Source organism: Centrocercus urophasianus, unplaced genomic scaffold, assembly GCF_019232065.1.
Source record: "Centrocercus urophasianus isolate 14NV4802_14NV808 unplaced genomic scaffold, USGS_Curo_1.0 seq_19, whole genome shotgun sequence".
Lineage (NCBI taxonomy): Eukaryota > Metazoa > Chordata > Aves > Galliformes > Phasianidae > Centrocercus > Centrocercus urophasianus.
In genome coordinates, this window is record NW_024884744.1 from 12,956,752 (window position 1) to 12,983,546 (window position 26,795).

Below are 26,795 nucleotides of genomic sequence, written 5' to 3' on the forward strand. Positions count from 1 at the left end.
AAGGAAACAGCAAACAAAAAGCTTGCAGACATTTAAAGTAAAAATATCAGCAATGCTGATAGTGAGTGAACTGGTCACATGAATGCCATTAAATAAATCAGCAGGTCTGCGTCGGGAGACTGAAAGAAGCTACATTTCCCTTACACTGCTCTGATATTCACCCAGACAGATGCATTTTAACAGATGGCTCACGGTCCAATCCACGTCACAGGTTTCATGCAACACAGGAATCTAACATAGCAAGGACTTAAAGTAAATACTGACTTCAGACACATCAGAAGGAAAAACGGGAATCCACGAGACTACCATAGATGCTGTCTACAAAATCATAGCTGGACTGTAAAAAAAAAAGAAAAAAAGCCACCAAAATAATTAAGTGCTCATTAATGGGAGTCAAGGTCTTCACTCTAATAAATTTACAGCAAACTGCATTTAAGCCAGTCTTCTGTGGTAAATCAGAGCAATATACAAAGTTTAATACACTTTCGAAGTCTCATAATAAACTATCTGCAGTATTGTGTCCAGTCCTGGGCTCCTGCACTCAAGAAAGATACGGAGCTACTGGAGACCTGAGACTGTTCATTCTGGAGAAAAGTGAGAGGGGATCTCACCAACGCTCACACACATCTAATAAGCAGGAGTCCAGCGGACAGAGGTAGGATCTTCTCAATGGTTCCCAGTGACAGAACAAGGGGCAGTGGGCACAAACTGGAACTGGAGAAGTTCTATATGAACACAAGGAAAAACTTCTTTACTGCAGTGGTGACAGCACTGGAACAGGCTGCCAGAGACACTGTAGATCCTCCTTCTCTGGAGGAATTCAAAACCCACCTGGATGCTGTCCCACGTTCCCTAACCTATCGTAGGGAACCTGCTTCAGTAGGAGGGCTGGACTCGATCTCCAGAGGTTCCTCTCAACTCCTACATGATGAAGAAGTATCTAGTAAGAAAATACCATGACTTGAAGTTCAAGGCAAGCAGGATTAATCTATATTATATTCTGGAAACTGTTGGAAGGAAAAGAAGCAGCACTTGTTCATGCTCGTTTCTTCTTAACATTTAACGATCTTGACTGAGCTGGAAAATTCACAAGTTTTCAAGAACTGCAAACCAGCAAATTGAGATTAGAGACAGGAGGACTGCAACCAAAATCAAAACCTCAAGTATTTTTGAGGGTTCGTATTATTTATAGACACAAATTCAAAAGAGAATAGTATTGCTGCAGGTGTTAGTTTCAAATGCAAATGCTTTATGAAAAAAATCCAGAATAAATAAATCAGTAGCATCAAAAGTAATTATGTGTTTATATTATATTAGCTGGTAAAATATTCTTCTGAAAAGGCAACGTCAGTGGCAATACAAACTGCTCCAAAGGCAAGGAAAAATAAAGTTCCTCAAAAAAAGAGGGAAGATACCAACTAAATATGAAAATATTCAATCTTTCATTCCATAAAACAGGAGGGTACAGCTTATCAGGTTGTTTCCAAGAAAATGAGTCCAACTTACAATAACCTTATAAAGGAAAGCATTTCTGACAGATCATTTATGCTTTCAGTCAAACAGTCTGCTAGAAGGGTAGGGAGCGGGAGAATGATGCTCCTAGCTGCTGTCACTGACGACCAGGAAGCATTCCACAACACCACAAAGAACGAGTGCTTTGTCTATTTCAGTACAGCCTGGATTAAGTCAATTTTAAAAAAAGAAAGTCTGACAAACCTGAAAATGAGCATCTGAGATGAGGTTCTTAAAGTATTCTTTATTAATATCCTTAGAAGTTGCAGAAACAACTTTCTTGTAATATAAAGGCACAGGGAAACAGTTTTGATAAAATATTCCAATCAAACAGTAACTTACAGTACAAAAGGACAACCGTAATGCACATACAAACCCCAAACACCTCATTCAAAAATATTTCACCGTGCTCATCAATAATGGGCAATGACTAAAAATATAAATTGTTATTGTACAATAAATATCTGATAGGTGCAAACTGACCAAAATTTATTGCTCTCCACAATGTTTTCCCTGTAGTATATTTTTTCCCCTCCTCTTTTAAGTTCCAAATTCCTTTTATAATCTATTTTATTGACTTGTTTCCGAGGGAACTAAATCTCAAAACAAAGCTGACAGGACATTCTAGCAGTGATAGAACTGCCTCAAGTAGTAACCAGAGCTGGTAGTGTTTTAAAACTTGAACAGTCATACTCCACTCTCTCATTGGGAAATGTGGTGGATGGTTTAATAAAAATTAAAAAAAAAAAATAAAATCAACTTCAGTGATAAGTCAAGGCTTTTATGGTAGTGTAGTATTACCTAATGCTAGTCTAGCTTCCTCAAATGAGAGGATTTTATGATAAAAAATTATACGAATGCTCTGACAGCTTACGTCATAGCAAGTATGTAAAACAGACTTTAAATGGAGGACAGAAATGAAAGACCAGAACTTGCATTGGTCCTTCCAACTTCAGAAAACAATTAAGACAAGAGCTAGGGAGGAAATTAGACTATATAAGCAAAGATGATTTAAAGTGAGAATTCAAAATGCTAACATGTCCTTAATAGTCATCTAAGAAATCAAAAGCATTCTGCATCTTTAGACGACAAGAATTCTTAAGCTTTGAGAAAGAAGGACCCATGAGCTTGCTGTTCCCCTCACTCTGCACTTGCAGCAATTTGGTAAAGCAACAATTTCTATCAGTCTTCTGATGCAGTATGAACAGCACACTGACTTGGCTCTTGAAAAATCACCATACATACAATCTTGCTCAGAATTTTTAGCTTGCATGAAACATTGTTTTACACACACACTTAAGAAATGTTAGTTCTCTTCATTACTGTTACCAGAAGTAACATGCGTATGTTTTCTTAAGAGCAATGTTTTGTGAATATGACTTCAGGAAAATGATGCATTGTAGTAGTAAAAAAAAAATAAAAATAAAAATTATGATCAAGTAATAAACGGAAAAGCAAGCTTTGAAGTAAGATCTTGTAGCAGGATGTGAGGTTTTTATAACAACAACACTGATTTATCAGAGCAACTTCAGATTTACATACTTCATTAGTTTTAACTGCACTGGAAATAGACAAACTTAGTTCAAGAAAGTATGTCTAGAGTGGATGTTGCTTAATCAACTCAGCTGGTAAACCAAAAGATGAATATCCAGTAAACTTCACTACACTCGAATTGAACAGAGTTGGTAACGATGTGAAGCAAATTGCTAACTTTCTGCACATTTTTATTCAAATGAGGGTTTTCTTCTAGTGTAAGCACAGAGTTTTAGAAGCTCTTCAAACAGTATGGAAGGGACATGGGAATTTGAGTTTTAAGAATTATTAGCTTCAGGGTAGCATTTTTTTCCCTTACAATTAGGTTAGGAATGGACAGGCAAAAGCATTTTCTTTGGCTTTTGCTCAACTACTCTGGAGTAGCAAATTTTTATTTTTATTCAAGTTCTATCCCCAATTCCAATTAGCACAGATTTTTTTTTTTATATTAATCTTTCCTTAATTCTCAAAGAATGTCTGTTAAATGAAGGTTTGCTCACACTGTGATTTTCTGAAGAACAGTCACATGAATGTACTGGTATTAAGGATAAAGATTTTGTACAGTAATTACATGAAGTGAAATCTCAAATGGCAGAACTACAAAAGACATCAAACAAGTGTTAATTCAAATGACATCTGTGTTTAAAGTAACCTTAAAAAAAAAAATCTAAGCATAATAAACTACAGTGTAAAACCCTCTAAAATTAGACAGTAAACATGGGTATCCTGCACTCACAGTAGGAATGTACTGCACAGCATTAACATGAAAGCCTGTTAAACTTGAAACAATGCAGGCAGTTATATTTACCTGTAAGTAAATGCCACTTCAGGGTGTTTAAAAAAACCAACACAACAGAACACAAAAATGAGACCGTGTCAGGAAATAGGCCTTTAAAACAGGCCGGTCTAACTTGACTTTCCAAGTAAGAACATCAGTTTCACAAAACTGTGATACTAATGCAGTTTTATGTAAAGTACCCTTTGACACACAAGCTGTCAATTAAACTATCACAGTCTTTTTTGACCTACTCCCTTTTAAACAGCTTAGGAGAAAAGTCAATAGTAGCTCAAGTTTTAATTCAGTAAGTACCTTGTCTGTTTGCAAAGGAACATTACAATACCACAAAATCTGTGGTATTTAGAAAACCGATAAGTTAGTTTCACTTCTTCATTTTCTCTTTTGAACGCACAAGTTCAAGACTTCACTGCACGTGTCTCTGCAATAGTGTTTTAGCCAGTGTTGCAGATTTTCATCGTGGACTACCTCACATTGTTACTGAGTTGTGCAAGGTATTCACGCAGCTCCTTCGCTGCTTGGAATCTGCCGTATCGCTTCTTTGGGTTGGCACACTCATCCAGCAAGGCCTCGAGCCGCCCATCTTTGGCAATGTCAGCTGGGGGGTCGTGAAGTAGTCCTCCAGAAGTGCCACGCCATGTGGCATGTCTTGATAAAAGGTTCTGACAAATAGCATAGTAATTGTGGTCCACAGTGACACGAGTGCAAAGAATCTCTTTCGAGAAGGACAGACAAGCTTCTTTATCGCAGTCATCAAATTTGCTTTCATACCATACATCCCAGTTTTCAGGTTTATCTGTGAAATAAGGAGACAGTTAAAAAAATATAAAAAGTGAGAGGAGGAAAGAAAGCACCCGGAGCATAATACATGTGTACCATCAGCTTTTTCATTGTTCATTTGGCCATCTCTGTGACTGAGCAATTCAGGCATGCTACAAAAGTTAGGTCTCACCTAATATTAAGTGGAGAGAGGGGAAAAAAAAAGGAAAGTATGTTTGTGTGGTCATGAATTCTGAAATAAATGTACTGTGTTCAATACATAAAAATGTTTTCTTGACGGATTCAGACAATTTTTATGTAAGCTCTCTGAAAACGTGTAATAAGAAATCCAGTTGCAAACCCAGAGGGATAAGAGTAAAAAAAAAAACAACAAAAAACAAAAAACAAGGAAGGCAACCCCAAAATACCCAAAGCAAAAGTAAAATCACTCGGATTACTGCCATAAGCTTTTCAGAGCCTAGAGTTTCATATTCAGTGTCTCCAGCCCTTAGTTTCACAAAGTTTTCCCTACAAGCTCAAAAGCAGCAAAAACCTCACGCAGTGCCACTTTGTCAAACATCTGCTGCTGCTGCGGCTTTGAGCTTTTACAGTCAACACAAAGATGAACAAGTTTTCACTATTCAAATTTGGAAAGAGCATTAAAACTCAGATTACCCAGTTCTTCAATTCCATTTTTACAGAGCACCTACATGAACAACTGAAATAGAAGCAGGCTAAAAGTAGAGCATGTCAATTAACTTCAGATAAACTCAAAGCTTCGTAACATTGAACAACTGGTCAAGCTAATTAGTAACATAACTGTTGAAGAAAGCTAATTTACTGATTTGTAATCTACTTGTAAAGCTAGCTTTTTTTTTTTTTTTTTAAAGCATGTACAAATAATATTGCACTCAGAGAAAAAAGAAAAAAAACATGGAGGTGGGTGAAGTAAGGGGAGAGAAAAATAAAAGAAAAACTTACTCTGTCTGATTAACCTTTTGTCTGCTACCAGAACATTTTCTGCATCCACAATGATGACTTTCCCATCTCTTGGTCCAACTGCAAAGTTGTCAAAGCTGACATCAAGGAGGTAGAGTGCAAATTCAAAGTCGTTATTTGTCAGCTGCTCAGCTATTTCCATTAACTGCCAGGCCAGATCCACTCGTTTCTCCCATGGTGCATTAAAATAGCTCCACAGCTCTTCTCCAACATAATTGACAGCCACCATTCTTCCACACGCTCCTAAGTACTTTGCGAATGGCCAACCCTCATCAGATGGGAAACTCTAGACATAAAAAGATATTTTTGAAATTTTCATTAATACAAAACAGCTTATACTTTAACAGGCTGTTTGATCAAATCTAGAAGAGATACCTGTGAATGACCAATAACACTAGCAATAAATTCATTTCCACATACTTCTAGGTTTTCAAGGGAAAGAAAAAAACATGACAAAAATATATTTGAGCAAGAAACATTGCTAGACTGTTAGAGAGAAAAGCTTTGGAAGACCTGACAAAACATCAAATTTTTTTACATAGGCCTCTGTACACATTCTTCCACCAAGCATCTTTAACGCTTGATCTACGTCCACTGTAGAAGTACACTCCCTGAAAATATCATTTTGCTTCTAATGTTTTTAATTACAACTTTTCTTTTTAATAACTTAGTAGAATAAACAAAGTGCATCTCGCCGTTTCTGCTCTTCCCCTCTTCCCATTTTCCCCAGTTGATTGGATTTCCTCTGAGGATCCTCTCACTTGAAGATTTCACAGGAAGGATTACAGAACAGATTAAGGTATAAAAGAAAGATTAGGGTTTTACACCTCTAGCAGCCTTAACAATCTACCTCTTAATTCCTACATGTATACTCTGTGTATTACACAAAACCACATAAAATGATATCAAAAATAAGAAGTCTCCATTAGTAACTTTCTTGAGGTTAATACAAAAAACAGCCATTACGCACTAACAGTAATAAAAAGACCGTGTATTTTCATGTTTCAGTTGTGCTGAATGTGCCCTAAAGCTTCAGTGTAAGCCGACTAGTGTTTAAAAGATATCCTCTGTATTACGGATCAGAAAAAAACACATAAATACTAAGTTCAATGTTAAATGCCGTGCACTCAGGACTTCTTTAAGAATAGAACATACACTAATTTCAAATATTTAGAAATTGTACTGTGTGCCCACAGGCTCAAGATTTCTTCCACAGAATTTTCATGGAAATTTCTGTGGTCAATCTCGTATCTATGGTACACATTAAAAAAAAAATATATTAAAACCATGATTAAGATTTATTCTTCACCTATTTTGTCAACTTCTGCAACTGCAATGGCAATTACAGAAGACAATTTTAGAAGAACTATTTACCATTACAATGAAGTACTTTTATTCTGCCTTTGAACACTTACATATCACAAAAAAATCTTTAAGACAGCTCTTTCTTATTTGCTCAAAAGGACATCGAATCCACGTTAGTAACAGAATAGGCTGAAAGCCTGTATCTGGACTTCTGCTCTGTTCTGACCACTTGCGCTACTCACAGAGATAAACCTAGTCATGAAGAGCCCTGAGGATGCTACAGAACTAATCTGATATGTTCAAAGCTAGTATGGTTGCTTTCAAACTGTAACAACATGTAATTGAGCAGAATTAAACCTCTCTCACTTACTGAATCTGCTATGCAATAACGGTGACATTATCCAGTCTTCAGCTTTTCATCTGCAGCTTCAGGGAAATTCACGACAGTGGCAAGTTACATGCAAACACTCACCAGTTCAAGGCAAATCAAGTGACACTCTGTTGAGTGTCATGAGAAGAATGGATTTGTTTTGTGGTTTAAAAAAAAAATAAAAAAACAAAAAAAAAACCCACCAAAAATAGTAACTTCCCCACAAGTAAATACCTCCTTTCTTATTCCACAAAGCAATATAATGAAAATGCATACCAAGAAATGCCTTCAAAACAACACTTTGTGTACTTTTATCATTACTATATTCAGTCCTGGATCAAAACAAGCCCCAATGCATCTTTATATTGTATAGCAATACAAACAGGTGTTGTCCACCACGGAACTGCTTACAAAGGAACTCACTCAAAAAGAAGCCACAAGAAGTTGGTGCTAATCGATAACCTGTAGGAAATTCCCTGTGAGTTTTTCCTTCCAGTGAGTGGGATCAGGTGGCAAGACAGCAAATTCTAAATACTGACTGCTTGTATAAACCAGGAAAAGTCCTGATAGCTTAGGATCAAGAAGGCCCAAACCTGCGTTATTCATCCTGCAAGCATGCAAGTCTACTATCCGTAGACTACTTTTATAAAAACAGATTTGTACCCTGAATTGGAGAAAACTGACCTGCTTCTCTGATCAACACAAGTTTAAGTGATTTAACCCAACACAATGTTCATGTTGTTCCATTTTAGCAGCACTCAACACAGTAAGTTCAACCGCTACAGCAACTGTATCCAAGTCTTTTTATTCAGGTTCGATTTTGGACCACTCTCCTCCTTTTCTTCTACCCTTCTCCTCTCCTATATTCCAGTCTTGCTGTTTGCTTTTGCCTCTCTTCCCAAATCCAAGTTCAATCACCACGAGCTGATCATGGCAAAGGGCACATCTCCATCCAAAGGAAATTTTTTGCATATTCCTCCCAGTTGCATCAAGTACAGTCACTTCAAACCCCTTCTTTGCTTTCTGAGGAAAGCAGTGTAGCTGGTACTTGCTGGGCTGATGCTGAGTTGGACCAGTAGCCAGATCCAGCTCATGACATCACACTACTACTGAAAAACAGATGCAGGCAGGCCTGAATGGCCAGGTGCAGAAGAGAGGAAGAGCTAGAGGACTACTTCCTACCAGTAGCAGGGATTTATGTAATGGATTAAACAGATTTCAGAAGTACAGCATTATCCACATAGGTACACTTACCTTCAAAACATATCTACTATGCTTCCTGTGTTGCATACGCTAAATTTCATCTCACAGAAGAAATTCTTGGAGGAGTTTTAATTATTTTGAAATAAGCTTCCCAAACAATACCACACGCCATACTGCTACACAGATGTATTTGCAACTCTGTGGCAACAAAAAGATCTTTTGACATCAGAAGTACAGGGAATCCTGCCAACATCTGCACATGTACAAACAACATCTCTGCTTTGGCTCCCCTCCAACTGGCACACAACAGCCACATCTACACTTCATTACCCAGGCCAGTAGCCGAAGAAGGGGATAAAAATATGTACAAGTGCCCCATTCAGTACTTTTATATTCACTCCATGAATTTGACAAGAATATCAATGAAGAATAGACCTGCTGTTTTCTAAGTAGAGATGTTTAACTTTTCATGCTTTAAAAAATGAAGTAGCACATTTCTGCTGAAGATCGTAGCTACCTTTTTTCTTTTTTTAAAGATGTATTACCCTTCTGAAAGCCAGTAAGATGCAAACACAGAACTGTACGGTTGTTAAATGCTGTTTCCATGAACAAGAAGCACTGAGAAACAAGAATAATACACAGCAGCCAGAAATCCCACACTTGGGTACAGTTGCAGACAACATAGATTTTACTTCAGTTCTCAAGCTGCTAGTAGCGTAAATATTTGATTAGGTCACATTGTACTTGAACACATAGAAAACTGCATTTGACAATTAAGATTACATATGCTCTTGCTCACAAGAAGCTGCTACCTGATAAATTAATCTACAACTCCAATGCACCCGCTGACATCTTTGAATATACAGGTAAACGCTGGGAAAACCACAGTTCCATCCCAGCGTTTAAAAATACAGCGCTGTAAATGAAAACCTACAACAAGCAGCTTAATAGTTCTCCCTCATTAAAACTGTCATCTTGCTCTTCATACAGCAAAGTGAATAATTTTCTAACAGAGAGATGGCAAACAGTAAATACAACAAAACTCCTGACGCCTTCATTCCCAATGACACACATCAAAAAGTTTTTTCCATGCCCTGAATAGTTACATCTCACCAAGCAAAACTGAGCAAGCCCTGCCAAAGGAACAAAGGGCACTTTGTCCCTCAAAGAAAGTATTGCTCTCATGTCTTTAAAAAAAGAACAAGCAAAAAAAAAAAAAAGCTGTAGTCTAGGAAGAAATCTTAAGGATTAATACGGTGAATCCATCATTTCACTGCAGAATAAAACACACTGTTAATGCATTTGTCTGCCTCGCTTCCATGTGTCTACGCACAAGACGACATGCAACTGCGCCACTGCTTTGAACACAGCACTGTGAACTGGGGCCTGCAGCAAAGGCTCAGCAGCTTGAGGCCAACAAGGCCCACTTTAGTCTGCAATAACACAAAGCCTCACTGAATTACACACATGAAAGAATAACAGTTTATCATAATCAAGCATATAATTCACTTTAATAAATAAGTCTAAAAAAAAAAAAAAAAAAAAAAAAAAAAAAAAAAAGCCAAAACAGTTTGTGACAATTGAGACCTTGAGCTGTTTTTCTACTTTAGCATTAAAAAATACAGCTTTTCATTTTCAGGAGTGCTCTAAAAGACACCGTACATCACCACTCACTTTTATATAAAGTTTAGTTTCGTGTTTAAAAAAAAACAACAGAGTATGTACACAGAGAGCTACACCTTAAAGATGACCAAATTAATAGAAGAGATGCAAATATGCAATACAGTGGGGAGTCTGATTCCTGCTTGCCATTACTCTGAAGATCCTGATGGCAAAGGACCTCTCCGTAACACCTTGGCTAGAATTATCTCACTGAGCCAAACCTGCCCAGGTATGAGCTGGTACAGCCACCAGAGTAACGTGCCACTCCTCTAAAGGAAAAGAATTAGTTCTCTCTCACAAAATGCTGTTGATTTTGCAGTGTAAACAGAAGTAGGGCTCGTATTAGTCACCAAGGCAAATAAGTACAGCCCTGAAGCCACGCAGACCTGGAGATCAGACTGCACAATGCGACTTCTCAGACCTAAAGAAGGTCAAAAAGCAGTCTAAGAAACAGATGCTTTCTACTGTCATGCCATGCATGATTTGCATTTTAGAAGCTCTGGATTCAAATGTATTTGTGAATGCTAGTGAGTGTAATGAAGACTATTTACTACTCAACTATATGCCACATAATTTAATGTTCATCTGAAGTTCCCACAGCGGTTGAGCATATTTGAATGCGCTTCTGTCCACATTTGTGGCACTGAAGGACTCAGCTAGCAGCACGGTGGGAGTGGGATGACGGCTGGACCACACGACCTTAGTGGTCTGTTCCAACCCTCATGATTCTGTGATACTATCTATTACTAATAAAGACTAAGCACTACTGTGTCAAAACATCAGTATGAGCCAAGAAATAAATTGGATGCTTGGAAGTTCACTATAAGACGCACAAAGCAGCACAGAGAAGCGCCTTGAAGCCACACGTGGTATTTAACATACTAAGTATCTGTCAAAAAAGCACCAAAATTCAGTCATGACAAAAGCCTGGAATGCACCAGGCATTATAACTGGATGGCACTGCAGCAACAGTTAGACCAGAACTGCAGAAGATAACCTACTGCTATTGCAGAGTCCGGGAAAAAGCTGCAGAAATGCACTTTGCCTATAGTTCACAGCCAACTTCTATAACTGTAAATATATAAGGCCAGAAAATAAATAAATAAATAAATAAAAAATAAGAACAGCCCACACATGACTCACAAGCATTTTATTTACTTTTAACTGCACAGTTTGCATAGGGTGAGATTCCTCTGAAAAAAAGAGTGAACCCACTGTCCCGTTAGCCATGCTGCAGCACTGCAGGACCTGTCCTAACTGCACTGGGGCCACAGTTATGAAGACATATGGGTCAGTTTTGATAGCAGAAGAGTAAAGTTTCCTTCACTACTCGCCACGCATCCTTACTGAATAAACAGCCATTTCTACTGAAAACACAGTTTTCTAAGTTAGAAGCAATTTCCCACCTCAGCAGTTACAGCACAGTCAGTTTCCCAAGCACTCTCTGCCTTTCTCCTCTCCTCTGCCTCTACACACAGGACTCAGGATCTTGTTGCTGGGCTCATGTGTGAGACAACACGTGCTCCCTGCTCACAGCATCCAAACAACAGCAACTTTTGGTTCTCTGTTGTCTGAACAAGTTGTCCATATTTACATCAACTACTGCTTCAAGTGCATCAACTCAATGTTTACGTTTATGTAATGGTACGTTTTGAAAGACTATATGAATAACCCTTCACACATAGCTTATTTCATTTCAATGTGAATTCCGATTAAAAAAAAAAAGGTGAGATTTAGTGAGATTCTACAAAAGTAAAGAAATAATAACTTACTACTAAGGAAAGACAAACTGTGGGTTATTCTTCACTGAACACATATATGCAGCTGCTTAACAAACATTAACATGAACGCCATAAAAAAAAAAAACGTATCTTAAGACTGCAGTAAGTAATCCACACAGGACTACGATGTTTCATACTACTGCCCACCACCTTCCAACAGAAGAACGTCATGCTCTTCTATCAGGTGAGGCTACAGACCCAACTGCAAGCTTATTCCAGGAAAAGCTCTACACCAATTACGACCACACAGTTCTGCAGGCATTGCCACTCAGAAGCGACCATGGTCCACACTTTAGGCTTCCAGCTCAAAATCTTTCATTTTAAAAAAGTTTCTGATGAAAAAATTCCTAAGTTATTAGCTGTGACAGATAAGTAAACTGACTTTTCAATCACTGTCTGCTCCTATCTGGTTGGTGCTAAAATTAAATAACAAAACTGTAAAGCACTAGATATCACTCAGGTTTGCTTTCTTGGAAGCAGCTGACTTTTGGAAGAAGCCTCTGGTCTCATTCCCATGCCAGTATCTGCCTTCATCAATCATGCAGAAAGTATGCCATGAAGCATTTCACATATCTTATGTATAAATGGAAGCAAACTGCTCGGTCATTTATCACTTGTGGAAAATAACCTCTCATACAGAGCACTGCATCTTGCTGTTACAAAAGCTGCGTAACAGAGTTGTGTATAATGTGCTCCCCTGGCAGGGGCTGGAAAAGGAGTTGTGTGACGTATGGTATAAATGAGAAAAATTGATTCAGGTTACATGCGTAAGATACTTTACTCCTGATTGAAGGAAGGCATTCAAACCTTCATTACCCATCATCAAAGCTGCTGAATGTGCCTCTGCAGAATACATTAAATTTACCAAGTTTTGCAACACACAAAGCTGGTCCGACATTGCCCAAGAACATTTTCCAGGATACTCTCATCTATCAACATTTCCAACACTCTACAAAACACTTCTTACTTGATTAGAGGTAACAGAACCATACCACACTCTGAACTGGCAAGGATTGCCTTGCCTCCCACCAATATGACCTGCTCTGCTCTCAGCAGCACTCTGAGTAAGACAAATGGTGAGCAGAGCACTCCTTAAGCTCCACATGCAGAGGTTTTTCATCTCTTCAGCTGATTTGCCTGAAAACCTCAAGGTTTATCTATATTTAGTAAAGAGCTGACATAAACGAACCAGTGCTTCCCACTGCCTGGGACCCAGCCCTGAACAGTCAGTGACACAACTATGCCATCTACTTGGTCTCTAAGGACTGCACCGCCCCTGCAAATTACGAAGACGATGACTTTTCGCAGGAAAGAGACTCTTTACAAAGAAGCTTTCTGCAGCCATCTAGGTATAGGATCGTTGTGCTGGAACATGTGCTCAAACACCCTAAGTTGTATGAGGCAGCCAAAACAATGTGATTCCCAAACCACATCCAAATACACTCAGCAAAGCAAGACAGTTTACACTTCCCTTTTTAAAGTGGAGTTTCCTTACTACACTTAGGAGCAGCTACCAGACTATGCCTTTTGTGCCCTGAATAGCAAGCTGGGAATTGGGGGAAAAAAAACAAACCAAGCGCTGCAGATAGGCCAAAGGGAAGAGCACATGCTACCCTGAAATATATTTTTAATTAAGCACAGTTCATAAATGCCATCTTTAGAAATGAACCAATAAATGAAGGTGCTGGAGGCAGAACCTGCAGCCCTGCTTCTTGGGCGCTGGAAGTTTTTTGGCTTCCTCACTAGGGAAAAAGTGGGTGTGTGTAACAGCAGACACACAGTGATGCTCTCACACACACTTGCAAATATTCTCTTTGGAATACATCAGTTAGAAGCACGGACAGCTCGGCAGGCAGACAGCACAGCTCCAAGCCCAACGTGTGCAGCGAGGGCGGGCATGGAGATCGTCGGCAGAGCTCTAAGCCAAAATATAAGGGAAGGGGAGGCTGCCAGCCACGAGCAGGTACGTACAGCTGGGTGTGCCACAGAGCGCAGTGCTATATCGTCAACTTTGACCTAAAAATATGAATGAAATGCAAAATTTAGATGATGTACTGAAGTCCATATATATTGCCCGTGTAACAGCAAGTAAGCAGGGCTCTTAAATATACAACGCAGGAAGCACAACTGCTGAGAGGTGAGTGCTATCTCCTCTGCTGCTCCATCTTTCAGCTAGGAAACACACATTTTGACTGCCAGAAACGCTAGATCCGTATTCAGCTCCGAGAAGAACACAAGGCAGCAGGGCTCAGCTTCGCACGAGGCGAGCACAGGAGCACTAAGGCACGCAGAGCCCACGGCCGCCGGCGACCCCCGGCCCCGCCGAACCGCCGCCCGAAGCGCGGCCCGCATCACCGCCCCGCGCTCAGAGAGGCGACGAGGAGGACGAAGCCCCGAGGCGCTCCCGCCCGCCGGCCGCTCACCTGCAGCACCAGCGGTTCGGGGTTGAAGGCGAGGGTGATGAGGAGCTGCATGCGCTCCGAGTCCTTCAGGTTGCGCAGCAGGAAGCTGCCCGAGTCCTTGGTCTCGGCGTAGCGGCGCACCAGGCGGTCGAGCAGGCGCTGCGAGGGGCAGTGCACCAGGTCGGACCAGCCCTCCACGGCGTCGGGGGTGAGCAGCCGCACGTCGCCGTTCAGGCTGGCGAACTCGGTGGCGTGCAGCGCCTGCAGCAGGTCGCAGCGCCCCCTGCCGGTGGCGCGCCGGCATATCTTGGCGTCGATGTCGGCCAGCTCCTGCGCCGAGCCCAGGCGCTTCAGCACGACGCGGCGGCTGCCCTCGCGGGGCTCCCCGTAGCGCGCGAAGTACACGTTCTTCACGTTGAAGAAGTCGAAGAGGCGCAGGCGGCCCCAGCTCTCCAGGCGCAGCTGCCCGTTGAGGAACTTGCGGCACCAGCTGGTGCCCCAGCAGGCCGGGCACTTATTGAGCTGCAGGAAGCGCCGCTCCGCCAGCTCGTTGCGCTGCAGCGAGGCCAGTAGCGAGTGCGTGTTCAGCACCAGCGCCGCCGCCAGGCTGCCCAGCACCGCCAGCTTCACGTAGCGGTACAGCCGCCCCAACTTCAGCGACACCAGCCGCAGCATCGTCCCGGCCGCGCCGGGCCCCCGCCGCCCTCCCTTCCTCCGCGCCGCGGCTCCGGCACCACTAAACTCCGCGCCTCGGCGCCCGCCCGATAAAAGGCGGCCAAGTTACTGAGGGGACGGCGGGCGGGGGAGGGGAGGGGAGAGGGGGAGGTGCCAGCTGCCCGCCGGCCCGCGAGGCCACGCCCCCCGAACGAGGCCGCGCCCCCGAGGGAGGAGCCCCGCCACAGCCGCCTCCGCCGCGGTTCTCCTCCCGCCACCGCCCCCGCCCACCCGGGGCCGCGAGCGACGTCCCGTCTTCGCGCGCTCTCGCTGACGGCGGGAGGCGGGGCTCGCGGGGGCCGCGCGCGCGCCGAGGTAGAGGCGGGGGCGGGGCCGAGCGACCCTCCCGTCTGCCCCCTCCCGCCCCACCGCACTTCTGCGCCGGCCGGGTCGGGGCGAGGGGTCGGCGCTGCGGCCGCCATGCGGATCGACTCCTCCGGCTGCGGTCCCAGTGCGAGACGCTTGCTATCTCCCTTTGGGGCACAGCCTGTCCGGAACGGCGCGGTTCGCAGGGCCGCGACGCCGCGCCCGCCCTTCGGCACGCAGAGGGCGCGCGCCGTTCCCGCCCACCGTTGCTCGTCGCTGCCGCTCAGCGGCGCCTCAGGGATCGCTGCCCCTCCCGGGTTGCCGGCCGGGACCTCGCCCTGAGGGGCGGCACCGGCTGGTGGTGCTGTCGGAGGGGGAGCGAGCGCAGAGGTTCGTGCGGCAGAACGCTGTGGTTTACGCATGGCGGACCGCACGCGGAGGTTCGGGTTGCTGGGGCCGCAGGATGGAACATGTGATCGTTGGCAAAGTGTGGCGGAGTGCTATTTTCCAGTGACTTCATTTCCATGATTTAAGTACGTAAATATTGGAAGTACGTTTGTATTTTTGCAGTATCACACTGTGTACTCTTTTGCCATCTGTATCCCTGCTGAAGCAGGTTTCCTATGGTAAGTCACACAGGAAGGCATCCATACCTCTCGGGGCAGCCTGTTCCTTTCCCTATTACCCTCACCATGTTCCAGTTTTTGCCCATTGCCCCTTGTGCTGTCATTGAACACCACTGAAAGGAGCCTGGCCCCATTTCACTCCTCCACTTCAGATGTTTATAAACACTGATGTGTGTAAAACATCTTCCAGGTGTCCGTGTGTACAAATTTTGCCACTAAGCTAAATATCTGCAGTGCATGTGTGCCTGTGGGGTGTGTCACACCCATCGCATGCCCAGTCTTGTGAAATGCTGTTGCAGGAAAGGACACTTAAATGCCATCTGGTCCAATTCCCTGCACTGAACAGAGAGACCCACAGCTCCATCAGGTGCTCAGTGTCCCGTCCAGCCTGACCTTGAGTGTCTCCAGGGATGGGACATTTATCTTCTCTGGGCAATCTGTGCCAGTTCTTTACTAATTTATCTATTACATCACAAAAATAAATAAATAAGTAAATAAATAAAAAATAAAAAATAAAAAAGAAATCCAGATACGAATAAATATAATGAATTGACATTTATTTTCTACTTTACTCACTTGATTCTTACTTCTCATGTGCTCTGTTGTAGTGAAACAGCTCGATTCTTCTGAATAATAACATTTTAGTGCTTACTACATCAAAACATTTTTCGAAATACAAATAATCATAAATAAATCTGCCGTTTCTAAAAAATTCGGAAAACCTGTTCCGAGGTACAACGGTAGTCATGGGAGTTTGGGAGGAGTCTTTCTGAGAGCTAAAGGAAGGCTGCCTTTTTAATACAGTGTAGCTGTAATTCAGAATTACAAGTTTTGCTTGAGACTGAAAAATGAAAAAGCTGAGGCAGATTAAGTAAGAAAAAGCAAAGGAGGGAGAACACTTGGTTGAAAAACTAATTATTCAGTAATGATCTATGTAGCTTGTAACTTATAAAGCATGATTTGTGAGTGATCCATTTCAAGGCAGGAGGGGAATCTGTTTCAAGTTGCAGGGGAATGCAAAGAAGACTAGATAATTCACTATAATATATGTATTTCAAGATCTGTTTTTCTAGAGTTGCCTTCACTCTTCTAAGTTTAAAATAAACTACAGTAGCTTTTCTGTGAAGGCTTCATTATAAATGACAATGTGATTCATCACAGATTCCAGTGGCTGGAATGAGAATACAGACCATCAGCAGAGAGCAAGTGTGTGAAGTTCTGTGACACAGCAGGTTAGTGTAGTTACACAGCTCTTCGCAGTAGCTCAGTAGGAAGGTCTCTGCTCCACATTATGAAGTGTCATTCTAACAGTTACCTGTTATTGCTAGCTCCATATATGTATTTTTTTTAATTGTCTTCCATAACAATGCTGGGTTGAAGTTAGGCATAGACCTTTAATGTGAGCAGACATCATATGTTCGCATTGTTTTCAGATGCATCAAGAGGTATCACAGAAATCACAGACTGTGTGGCTATGAGGAGGACTTTCAGTAAGTATCTAGCAGAGCGATTTGAAAGACTTGGGTAAATCCAAGCATTTTCTCTCTATAAGAACAAAGCAAACAACTGTCCCAAATTTAAGCTATTTGGAATCCAACAACTCTATGCAAAGGGCTGATAACAGACTCTGGCATACTAGGGTGCTTAATTCTGAGTTCTTCTACTTCAAACTACAGAATGAGCGGCTGTCCAAAATGACAGCTATCTCAAAATCCTTGCAGATAATGGATATGGAGTGTCCCATTGTGTTTTCTAAATTGTTCTTTATTGATTCATTTCCACACTGAATCACATAACCACCTTGCAGCTTTCAAAATAGGGATGATCGTGACTTTTAACCAGACAAGTCTGACAGATGTGCCTGGAAGAACAACTACTGTAAATTCTGCACATTCGTAATCAGAGTTCACTTATTTCCATTCTGTGCCTCAGACTTACTGCACAGATGTCATTCAGAAGCATGCGCCAGAGGAATGGCTGAAATTCCTGAGTATTTTGCCCCCCTAGAGGATACCTTCAGATATCTATATTCAATATCCTCAGGCATCTTTCAAATTTGATCTCTTGTCAGAAAAAAAAGTACATATTTGAAGAAATCTGGATATATGATTAGGTTGTGTAATCTATGCGTCCATCCATCCATCTGTTCCAGCTCTCTTAGAGACCAAGAGAAAGGGATGCTGCTCACAGCTGCCTGAGAATATGTAGCATAACTGCTGTTCTGTATTCTATTTTCAGCAGAATCAAAAATTATTTTATTGCTCTGAACTGCTTACAGTACAGCAAAATAAAATCAGCATGTGATTCTGGACAAATATTACCCCAAAAGTGTTCTACAGTAATCTATTCTATGAGAGATGGGAGGGAATATCCTTCTTTAATCAACTGCAGTAAACTGGTGTTTTAATGCAATTTTAATTCCTGCTTAGAGTACAAGCAAAAATGATAAATAAGCAACAAGGTTACTTTTTCCATAAATAATCAGCACATTTTGAAGTGACTTGAAATCTGTGCACATAACACCACAGTACGTGTGGAAACATAACACAATTACTGGCTCTGTACAATTATTGCCTTGAGCAGCTTGGCATTTTTCCCTCAATTTCTTTTTCCTTTTAATTTGTAAATATTATGCTTATAACAGCTGAATAACATTAGAAGTTATTTTGCTGAATCAACATCAAGCAAATGCGCTCTGTCATCACGACATGCATATTTGCTGATTCCAGCACTGAACCTGAACAACAAAATCGACAAAAGAATGCTTAAATTCTCCTTTCCTCACATCTTCAAATATAAATCAAAGATGTGCATTGTTTTTTCCCTTAAAAGTCAACATCTATCTTCACTCTGATTTCATGCAGATTGTTCTTCATAGTGGTGGGACAAGAAGGCTGGAGTGTTATTGTGTGAAGTCTATTTATATATTTTTTTCTCATGTGAATTTTAAAACCTCACAAAGAATTATTTAATGTTTTAATCTTCAAAGTTTGCACAACAGTTGGACAGTAGTTTTCCATAAAGACAGAAGACCTTTTCTTTCAGTACAGAAATTTTGCTACCTTTACTTATAGATTGATTTTATTTAGTTCTATGTATAAGTACTTGATAAATTACTCTGAGGGGTTTTTTAAGTATTATTACTTTTTCTTTCTGTTTACCATTCATTCATAAATTTGCAGGTTTTATATTATAATAATAGTGATCAGAACTTTCACAGCATGGAAATTTGCTTCCAAAAGGTATTCCTTTTGTGTTGTTTTATACACAAAAAAACCTGATAAGACTGTACCAAAATTTATAGATTACTGATTGGCCATTAACTTGGAATCAATGAACTGTTTTGATCCTGAAGTTAATGATTCCAAATGATTGTTTTATAATTAATTGCACAGATTGCAAGAAAGGAAACCTTCCTCTGCACGGGGCAGGGAGTGCCTGAGAAAATAGCCCTGGAGCCACAGCTACAGCAGCACAGTGGGCCTGCTGCATCATTTTTTGGGTGAAGTCTGACCAAAATCACTGCTGTGATCAGCAGGTGAGCCCGCGCAGCAATCCTGGGAGAGATGCTATGGGCACAGCCAGGCTTCTGGTTGCTCTGTGGTCACACTGTGAGCTGAGAAATTCTTGCTGAGTAAAGCTCCCCAGAATTGTTCTGAGTCACGTGTGATCAGTGTGAAAGTTTCGATGGCAGCGATTCATAATCCAGAGAGCCTGGGGACTGTAGAGACCAGGAGGTCCTGATATGCTGTGTAGTATTTCATTTCTAAATGAGAGAATACTGCACCTGAGGGCTGGCAGTAATTAGAGATTACCTGAACGTTCTGCATGCTGTAGTCCCTTCTGCAGGCATGCTGTGCATTTGTGGAAGCTTCCTGCAGAGTTAATGATAATCGGTTTCCCGATGCACTGAGTAGGATGTATGTGCTGCTCAGCTGTTGGGATTGGGGCAATGCCGCCTTTCTGAGGGTTGTTTTTACAGAATGTAGAATTTTAAATATAACAAACATTCTCGTAGCCAAAAACATTCATGATGTACTGGATACGGGTGGTCTTGTGTGGAGCCAGGAATGGGACTCAATAATCCTTATGGGTCCCTTTCAACTCAGGATATTCTGTTCTATCCCTGGAAAAAAAAACCCAACAACCAACTCTAATTTACTCTCCCAAATTCCTGCAGTGGTGACTGTCCATCTTATAATAAATAGTGCAAATCTGTAATGCAGGAAACCACATCAATGCAGTTGGCAACTTTTGCATTCTTCTTTATGAAAGTCACTATTATTACAAATGAATCTCCCAGTGACTATGGCAAGGTATTGCTATGGCAACCATCATCCACAACAGCAGCTGCTCACTTTTCATTGCTGCTGCGTATACACATTAAAAATGACAATGTCTCTCTTTTCAATTTTATTGTTTAACATTAACATTTCAGAAATAACACACGTAATGTCCAATGAAACCCATTTATGGGTTACATTTATTTAGTTTATCAGTGTTAGTCTTAGAGTTGTTGAGAATTAGCTAAAGCCACAGCTTTCATAAGATTTTGTGCCATGAGAAATTAATGCATAAATGATAACACAACAAAGTTCCTTCTATATTGTTTCATCATATACAACAGAGAAAAATATTTTCCAGTAACCCAGTTTCAGAAAATCTATTTATTTTTAATCTTAGTATTTTTATACTAATTACAGTCAATAGTTATTAAGTAGTTTTCCTCCCCTGACAATCTTTCCAGAAGGTTTATGTAAGGAATATGTAAGGAATATGTGACTGGGGCTTCTGTTCCATAGGCCTCTTTTAAAAATATATTTTTTAAAGTGGATAAAATTCAATTTACTGTACTCCTATCTAATATTTTCAGAAATGTCTTTAAATCTGAGCTGTGCCATCTTTCTATGCTATTTAGACACTTTCTAAACAAATCATTCACATTTCAGTTGAAATTGACGAATCGCTGATGCATCTCATATGGAAAAGAAAAAAGGAAGTGGCTTCCCCAAGTCAAACCATCAACAGTTTCATCCTCTGATCTGAATCAATTTCTACACAGGCAAGGTCAGTTAAATTACGTACTTTCTGTACTTTCCTCTGGGTGACAATCTGCTGGTTATAATGCAAGGACACAAGCGCTCAAATAGATTTTTCTGACATGGTGTGCAATCTGGCACAAAGCAGCCTTATAAATGTTGCTTGCCTACTCTGCTTTTGCAGATCTAGTGATAGCATAAGTGTAAGCCCTGCCAATTTTGAGTAGCACAGTTAGATTTATGCAACCTATCTGTAGGTATCTGAATCCCTGTTGCCAGATGTGAATGTTTCATGTTCCCAAACTTAAAGATCTAGTTACATTTCCATGCTAGAAAAGTTAGTACTGCAGTTTCCATCCTTCACAGTACATTTGGAAGCATAGCAGAATTAAAACAAGAATAATGGAATGACGTCTGTGACTGTATGTTATATTGGTATTTAATGGAGTAATACCATAGATAACAGATGATTTATTTCAGCGTTACAGGGCCAAATTGTGATATCATTTTCTCACATCCAAGAGAATCTGCTTTTAATGAGCGATGCACTAACAGGATGAAGCATCATGCAGTTGTTCTGCTAAAGCGTTTCCAAGTATATCTCAGCACAGAAGCAGAGATGCAAACCTTTGCAACTTTGACTTCATAGCATTCTGAGTGATGCTATAGTGCGTGATAATATTGTGATGCTGCACAGATGGTGAATGGCATAAAATTACTCTTTCATTTGTAAACAAACCAAGTATTCAGCCTTACATCTGCAGAAGAGAAGGGACAGTAAACCAATTCAGGGACACTTTTTTTCTTTGAATCAATTTTAAAGTTTCTGACAAAATGCTTCTCTTGTGAAAGTTTTGTTTCCTAGACATTAATGCTACAAAGAAAAAAAGACTGCAGGTTTTCTAGCAAGAGCAGCACCACATATTCAGATAAACTAAATGGAGTTTTAAAGAATACACACTAAGAGAAACCACCATATTTTTCCATACTTTTTCTACTGGCACTAAACAGTGTTGATTTTATTGTCATCAGTACACTATTCAGTGGCAATCAGTAGAGAACTCTGATTCAATCTATTTATGACACAGTATAATTCAGTGGAGTTAATACCCATTTCATACTGTAGAGGTGCATAAGCACTTCTGAAAAATTAGAGAAAGCTATCTGATTTATGTACTCTGTCTTAAACTGAAGCAAAGGCAATTGCTACTGCAGATTTACAGAGCAAAAGGAAACAACATCCAAAGCATTAATTATAGGATGGGATTTTCTAATTACCTAGAAGACTCCAAACATATGTCATAGTTTTGCAGGAGTGACAAGCACCGTATCTGAACAGATATTTCTCAGTATACCACTGTAATCCTTTAATACTTAGGCTTCCTTACTGGCAAGATCTCAGCTTTCTGTGATTCTGCAGTTATAGAAATGCCATTCTCCAATTGAAACCTGCTTACATTGTGGAAGTTACTTAAAAATGGAGGCTCATGAGGTCTGTTCCATACTTCAGCACATTGAAAACAAAAATAGATTTTATGTAATAGAAATTTAAATGTAAGGCAGAGTAGAAAGAAAATATGCATCTTGTCTATAGTTAGTGTGAGGTTTTTGTTCATAATAGTACTGCTGGACACTTGTATGGTAACCATTTGAAGACCCCAAAGTCCTTCAGAAATATGAATAAATTAAGCCTCACAACATGATACTATATACCACAGCATGGTACGAATGATACCATACCTACAGCAAGTGTGTTGTAAAGTGAAGAAGGGCATTCTCATCTCTCAGATTTCTGCTTTAAAATAATCAGTCTTCATCAATTGTATAATCACACTTTTTTTTAATTTGAGTTTATCTTGCCAAAAAGATCAATCTCTGAAGAAAGCATTGTAGCTCTTGAGCGAGTCGTGATAGGTCTAAAGAGGAAAGAAAAACCTCAGAGGAGATCTTGAGAAGTGACTTCCAAACACCCATGAGATTTCAGACAATATTTTCTTTCAATTTATAGGGATTTGACTTATGCTTTCTCCTCCAAATTCTACCTTTGCTCCTGTTTCAGTGTAGGGAGCTCAGTTTTTCCTTGATTCTGCATGTTAGCTGAATTTGCCTTTCTTTATGAGTTTTCTTATCAGACAGAATGTCTGTCCTGAAAACTGCCTCTACATGAAAGAGGAATGGGACCAACTACCAGGTTTATATGGTAGCTCACTGCCATGAGCTAGCTCAAACATGCTGTCCAACATCTCAAAAACAGTAAGATGGAAATATACATGGCAATGGTTCACTGTTGCTTCATTTCAGGAGACTTGTGACATTTTCTTTTAAGGTTTCATTGACTATATATTTTTTGTTGCTTTTTAAGGTTCTGTTTTTTATGGGGCTTTTTGTTTGTTTTTTGGTGGTTGTTTTTTGCTCATCCTGAGCGGATCGTATGAAAAGGAGTGAGAGAAAAAACAGAGAGTTACTATTTACTAAAATATTTTTTACTTCTATGTAAGAAATACATCTCCTTTCCTCATCACTGATGGGAATGGTGGATACCAAATCCATTATTTATAATCCTTTTGAAAATGTTATCTCACTTACATGAAGATGTTTGAACAATTTAAAGTAATTTCAGTTCTTCCTCAGGACAAAGCATATTCTCTATTTGATCATTTTAGTTACTATTTTCCGAAACAGAAGCCTAAAATGTCTAAGTAAATATGTAAAAATCTGAAATGGGATTGGTTTTTGTGATAAATCAGGGCGGACTGGCAGAACACAAGTTGCAAGTAGTGAATTGCTTCTTTTTGTGGCAGTATCACCTTTATGAACTGCAAAACAAATGCATCTGCATTGGATTTAGATTTAACAGAGAGAAAAATCCAAACTGTTGCAGAATAACAATAATCTTTGGTGAGCAGAGTACTTATGTCTATTGTGCTCATCCACTACTTTTGTTGTTTCTCACCATTCCACAGATAGCATCTTTCAGGTGCTAATCATTCAATGTAGCAATTTGTTAAAATGTTGAATTTGTGAAAAGAATTGACTCAGATTGGGTACTACTTTCAGTGTCAAATATCATTCTATTTTCCTTTACAAAATAATCATCAAAACTGTAAAAATGTTAAGGAAGGACACAGAAATTAAGCCATTTCCCATTTGGCATGCAGATATTGCTCTATTTGCCTACTGTGACAGCAACTCAATTTAACACGAGTTTTCATTATATCTCTTTAAATGCCACGTACTACTGAAAAGCATATGAAAATTTATGTAACCTACTATTACAAAAAAAAAAAAAAGAAAAAGGTGCATTTCTCCACATTTCTCCATTTTGGAGATATGCTGATTTCTGTAACCTGAAATGTATTAAAACATTTTGCTGACTTATTTGCTAAAAAATGAGCTCTCAGGTGAGATCTAATTTATGAAATTCCAAGTAATCAATTTCCATGGGGGATTTAGGAGGAGACTTGGGAACTTTTTTTAGGAGGAGACTTTTTCACTGGGAACATGCAACCCTTTATATTACCAGCTATTAGCATATTCTTGCTACTTTCCACTACCATCATAAGACACAAAAAATATGTATTTTCTTTCATAAAATCATAGAATCACAAGGTTGGAAAGGACCTACAAGATCATCTAGTCCAACCATCCTCCCATTACCATTGCTACCACAAGCTACTGAATCATATCTCGTAGTTTCTCACCCAGATGCCTCTTGAACACTGCCAGGGACGGTGACTTCACGTCCATTAACTGGCTTTTTGCTCACTCACTCCACAGATATCTCTCTCCACAAATGCTATGTGCAAAAACAGACTTAGAACTACTCAAACAAAAGATTCTGTGCTTTGCTGCCAGAGTCACAAAGAAAACCTTTAAGCTTGAGCTCAACTTGGTCAATATGTTTCATGATGTAATTTATCCCATTTAACACCCCAAAGAGCACCTCTTGTTTTTTTGCATATGGAATATATGAAGAGTTCAAACACTCAAATTCTATTTTTCTATAGTCCTAAAAGCAATAGCAAGAAGAATACTGAATACTTACTACTACTTATCTCCAAATCCAATAAAATCCTGCTGGCCAGGAAGCTACAGATTTTCTTATCTTCCAAAACCAGTTTGATTAATTTCAGTTTGGACTTACAGAGTACATGGATGCACAAAAGTTTTGGGTTTTGCTGCTACAAAAATAAATAATGAAAAAGACCTGCTGAGGACTTATCCTTCTATCTTCTGTATACCTGGAGGGTTGTACTCAGCAGGTAGAGTGTTGCCAGATTTAGACTGTCAGACATGGTGGAGAGAACATTTTTCATGGAAGAACTCAAGCTGTGATCTCTAGAGGAGATTAGGCAAGCAAAGCAGCTACAGTATGTAAATCTAGGTTCAACAGTTTCCCTTCCTCCTTCCCCCCCCCCCCCCCCCCCTTTTTTTTTTGTGCCTTAGCAAATTAAATATTCCAGTACAATCACTTTGACCTAGATTTTTAGAACGTGATCAATGGCAGGTATGTCAGTTACTTTCATAATTTTTTTCATGTATTCCTAAATGCTTAAAATGAGCTCATTTCCATACTAAGAAGACATGTTTGTTGCCATTTCATACATGTTTTATCCATTCTTAGTCATTATTCTGTCACTGAACTCAAGCACAAGGTTTGTGGTGAAAACATGTATAAGGACATCCTTCAGAATCCAGTGTTATGGTTTTGTTCATTTAATTTTGCACAAGCTATTGAAGAGGGCATGTTGGAGATTTTATTGTGAGCATGTAGAATATCAGAGATTTTGTAATCTTGCCTATAACTCAGACCTTATTGAAGGTTTCAATTGGAAGAACTTCTGTTCTTCTGAGCTATAATCAGAGCAGATCTTCCCATAGCTTCATAAAAACAGTGGATAAACAGAAGAATAATATTGAGTTCCTTAAAAGACCTCTGGATAAAGGAACCAGTAACTATAACAGTCATAACATGATAATTTTGGTACAGCCTACAAAACAAATGTTAAGCACAAGGACACATTAGATGTATCATTTTCTAATCTCAGTTTGTACTTGAATTTCATTCCCACAACATTAAAATTATCTCCAGGATACCTTAAACAAAAGAAAAATAGCTCAAAGGCAAAGCTGGCTTTTAGACATTCTTCAGTGATCATTCCCATCATGTCAAAAAAGTCATGGAGACTGCAAAGAAATAATGAGAATTATGTTTTGTTTTTAATCTCAGAATTGACCTTTTCTGTATTCCTTAAAATAGATTATTATTTAATTCAGTCTTCATTAAAATGCAGTCACTGATAACCAAGCTTTGGTACAGTGTTCAGATGCTACTAATAGAGTGAAACCAAATCAGATTTATCCCTTTGCAGGAAGTCGATTCCTTCTGTTATTTATGCACATGGGAGCTTAGAACCAAACTGTGGTCTCACTGAAGTTAATGGCAAAACTCCCACTGACTTCAATTAGAACAGAATGTGGCTCACAGTCTCATTACTGAGGATAACAATTAAAAGAAGCTTTTACAAGCTGTATTGCTGTGTGAAAGGGCATGAACCATGTACTGATTTCATTGAACCCGTAGCCAACAGTCATTGCTATAGCAACTGAGGCTCTAACAAAGGTAGTCACTGTCTCTGTAATCATCAGGTGTCACTATAGCAACTAGAGTTTCCAGAGAACAAGAGAGAAATGTTTGAAAACTGCCAGTTGGAAAAGAAAAGAAAAGAAAAGAAAAGAAAAGAAAAGAAAAGAAAAGAAAAGAAAAGAAAAGAAAAGAAAAGAAAAG

General features: G+C 40.0%; 1 protein-coding gene across 1 annotated transcript; it reads right to left on the reverse strand.

Annotated features, from left to right (window-relative positions):
* Positions 1-1,736: 1,736 nt before the first annotated feature.
* Positions 1,737-14,997, reverse strand: DIPK2A (divergent protein kinase domain 2A). Its single transcript, XM_042821109.1, has 3 exons — positions 14,344-14,997; positions 5,582-5,885; positions 1,737-4,637 (listed from the first exon to the last, which is right to left on the reverse strand). The coding sequence occupies exons 1-3, from the start codon at positions 14,995-14,997 to the stop codon at positions 4,306-4,308; spliced, it is 1,290 nt and encodes a 429-aa protein (XP_042677043.1). The 3' UTR covers positions 1,737-4,305.
* Between the last annotated feature and the right edge of the window lie 11,798 nt (positions 14,998-26,795).

What these genes read in the sequence shown, in the direction of transcription:
- DIPK2A (XM_042821109.1), bottom strand. Translation starts at nt 14,997, where the DNA reads ATGCTGCGGCTGGTGTCGCTGAAGTTGGGGCGGCTGTACCGCTACGTG. An exon ending in CCGAACCGCTGGTGCTGCAG is followed by an intron (nt 5,886 to 14,343) that starts GTGAGCGGCCGG and finishes TTTTATGTCTAG; the next exon opens with AGTTTCCCATCTGATGAGGG. An exon ending in CAAAAGGTTAATCAGACAGA is followed by an intron (nt 4,638 to 5,581) that starts GTAAGTTTTTCT and finishes CTTATTTCACAG; the next exon opens with ATAAACCTGAAAACTGGGAT.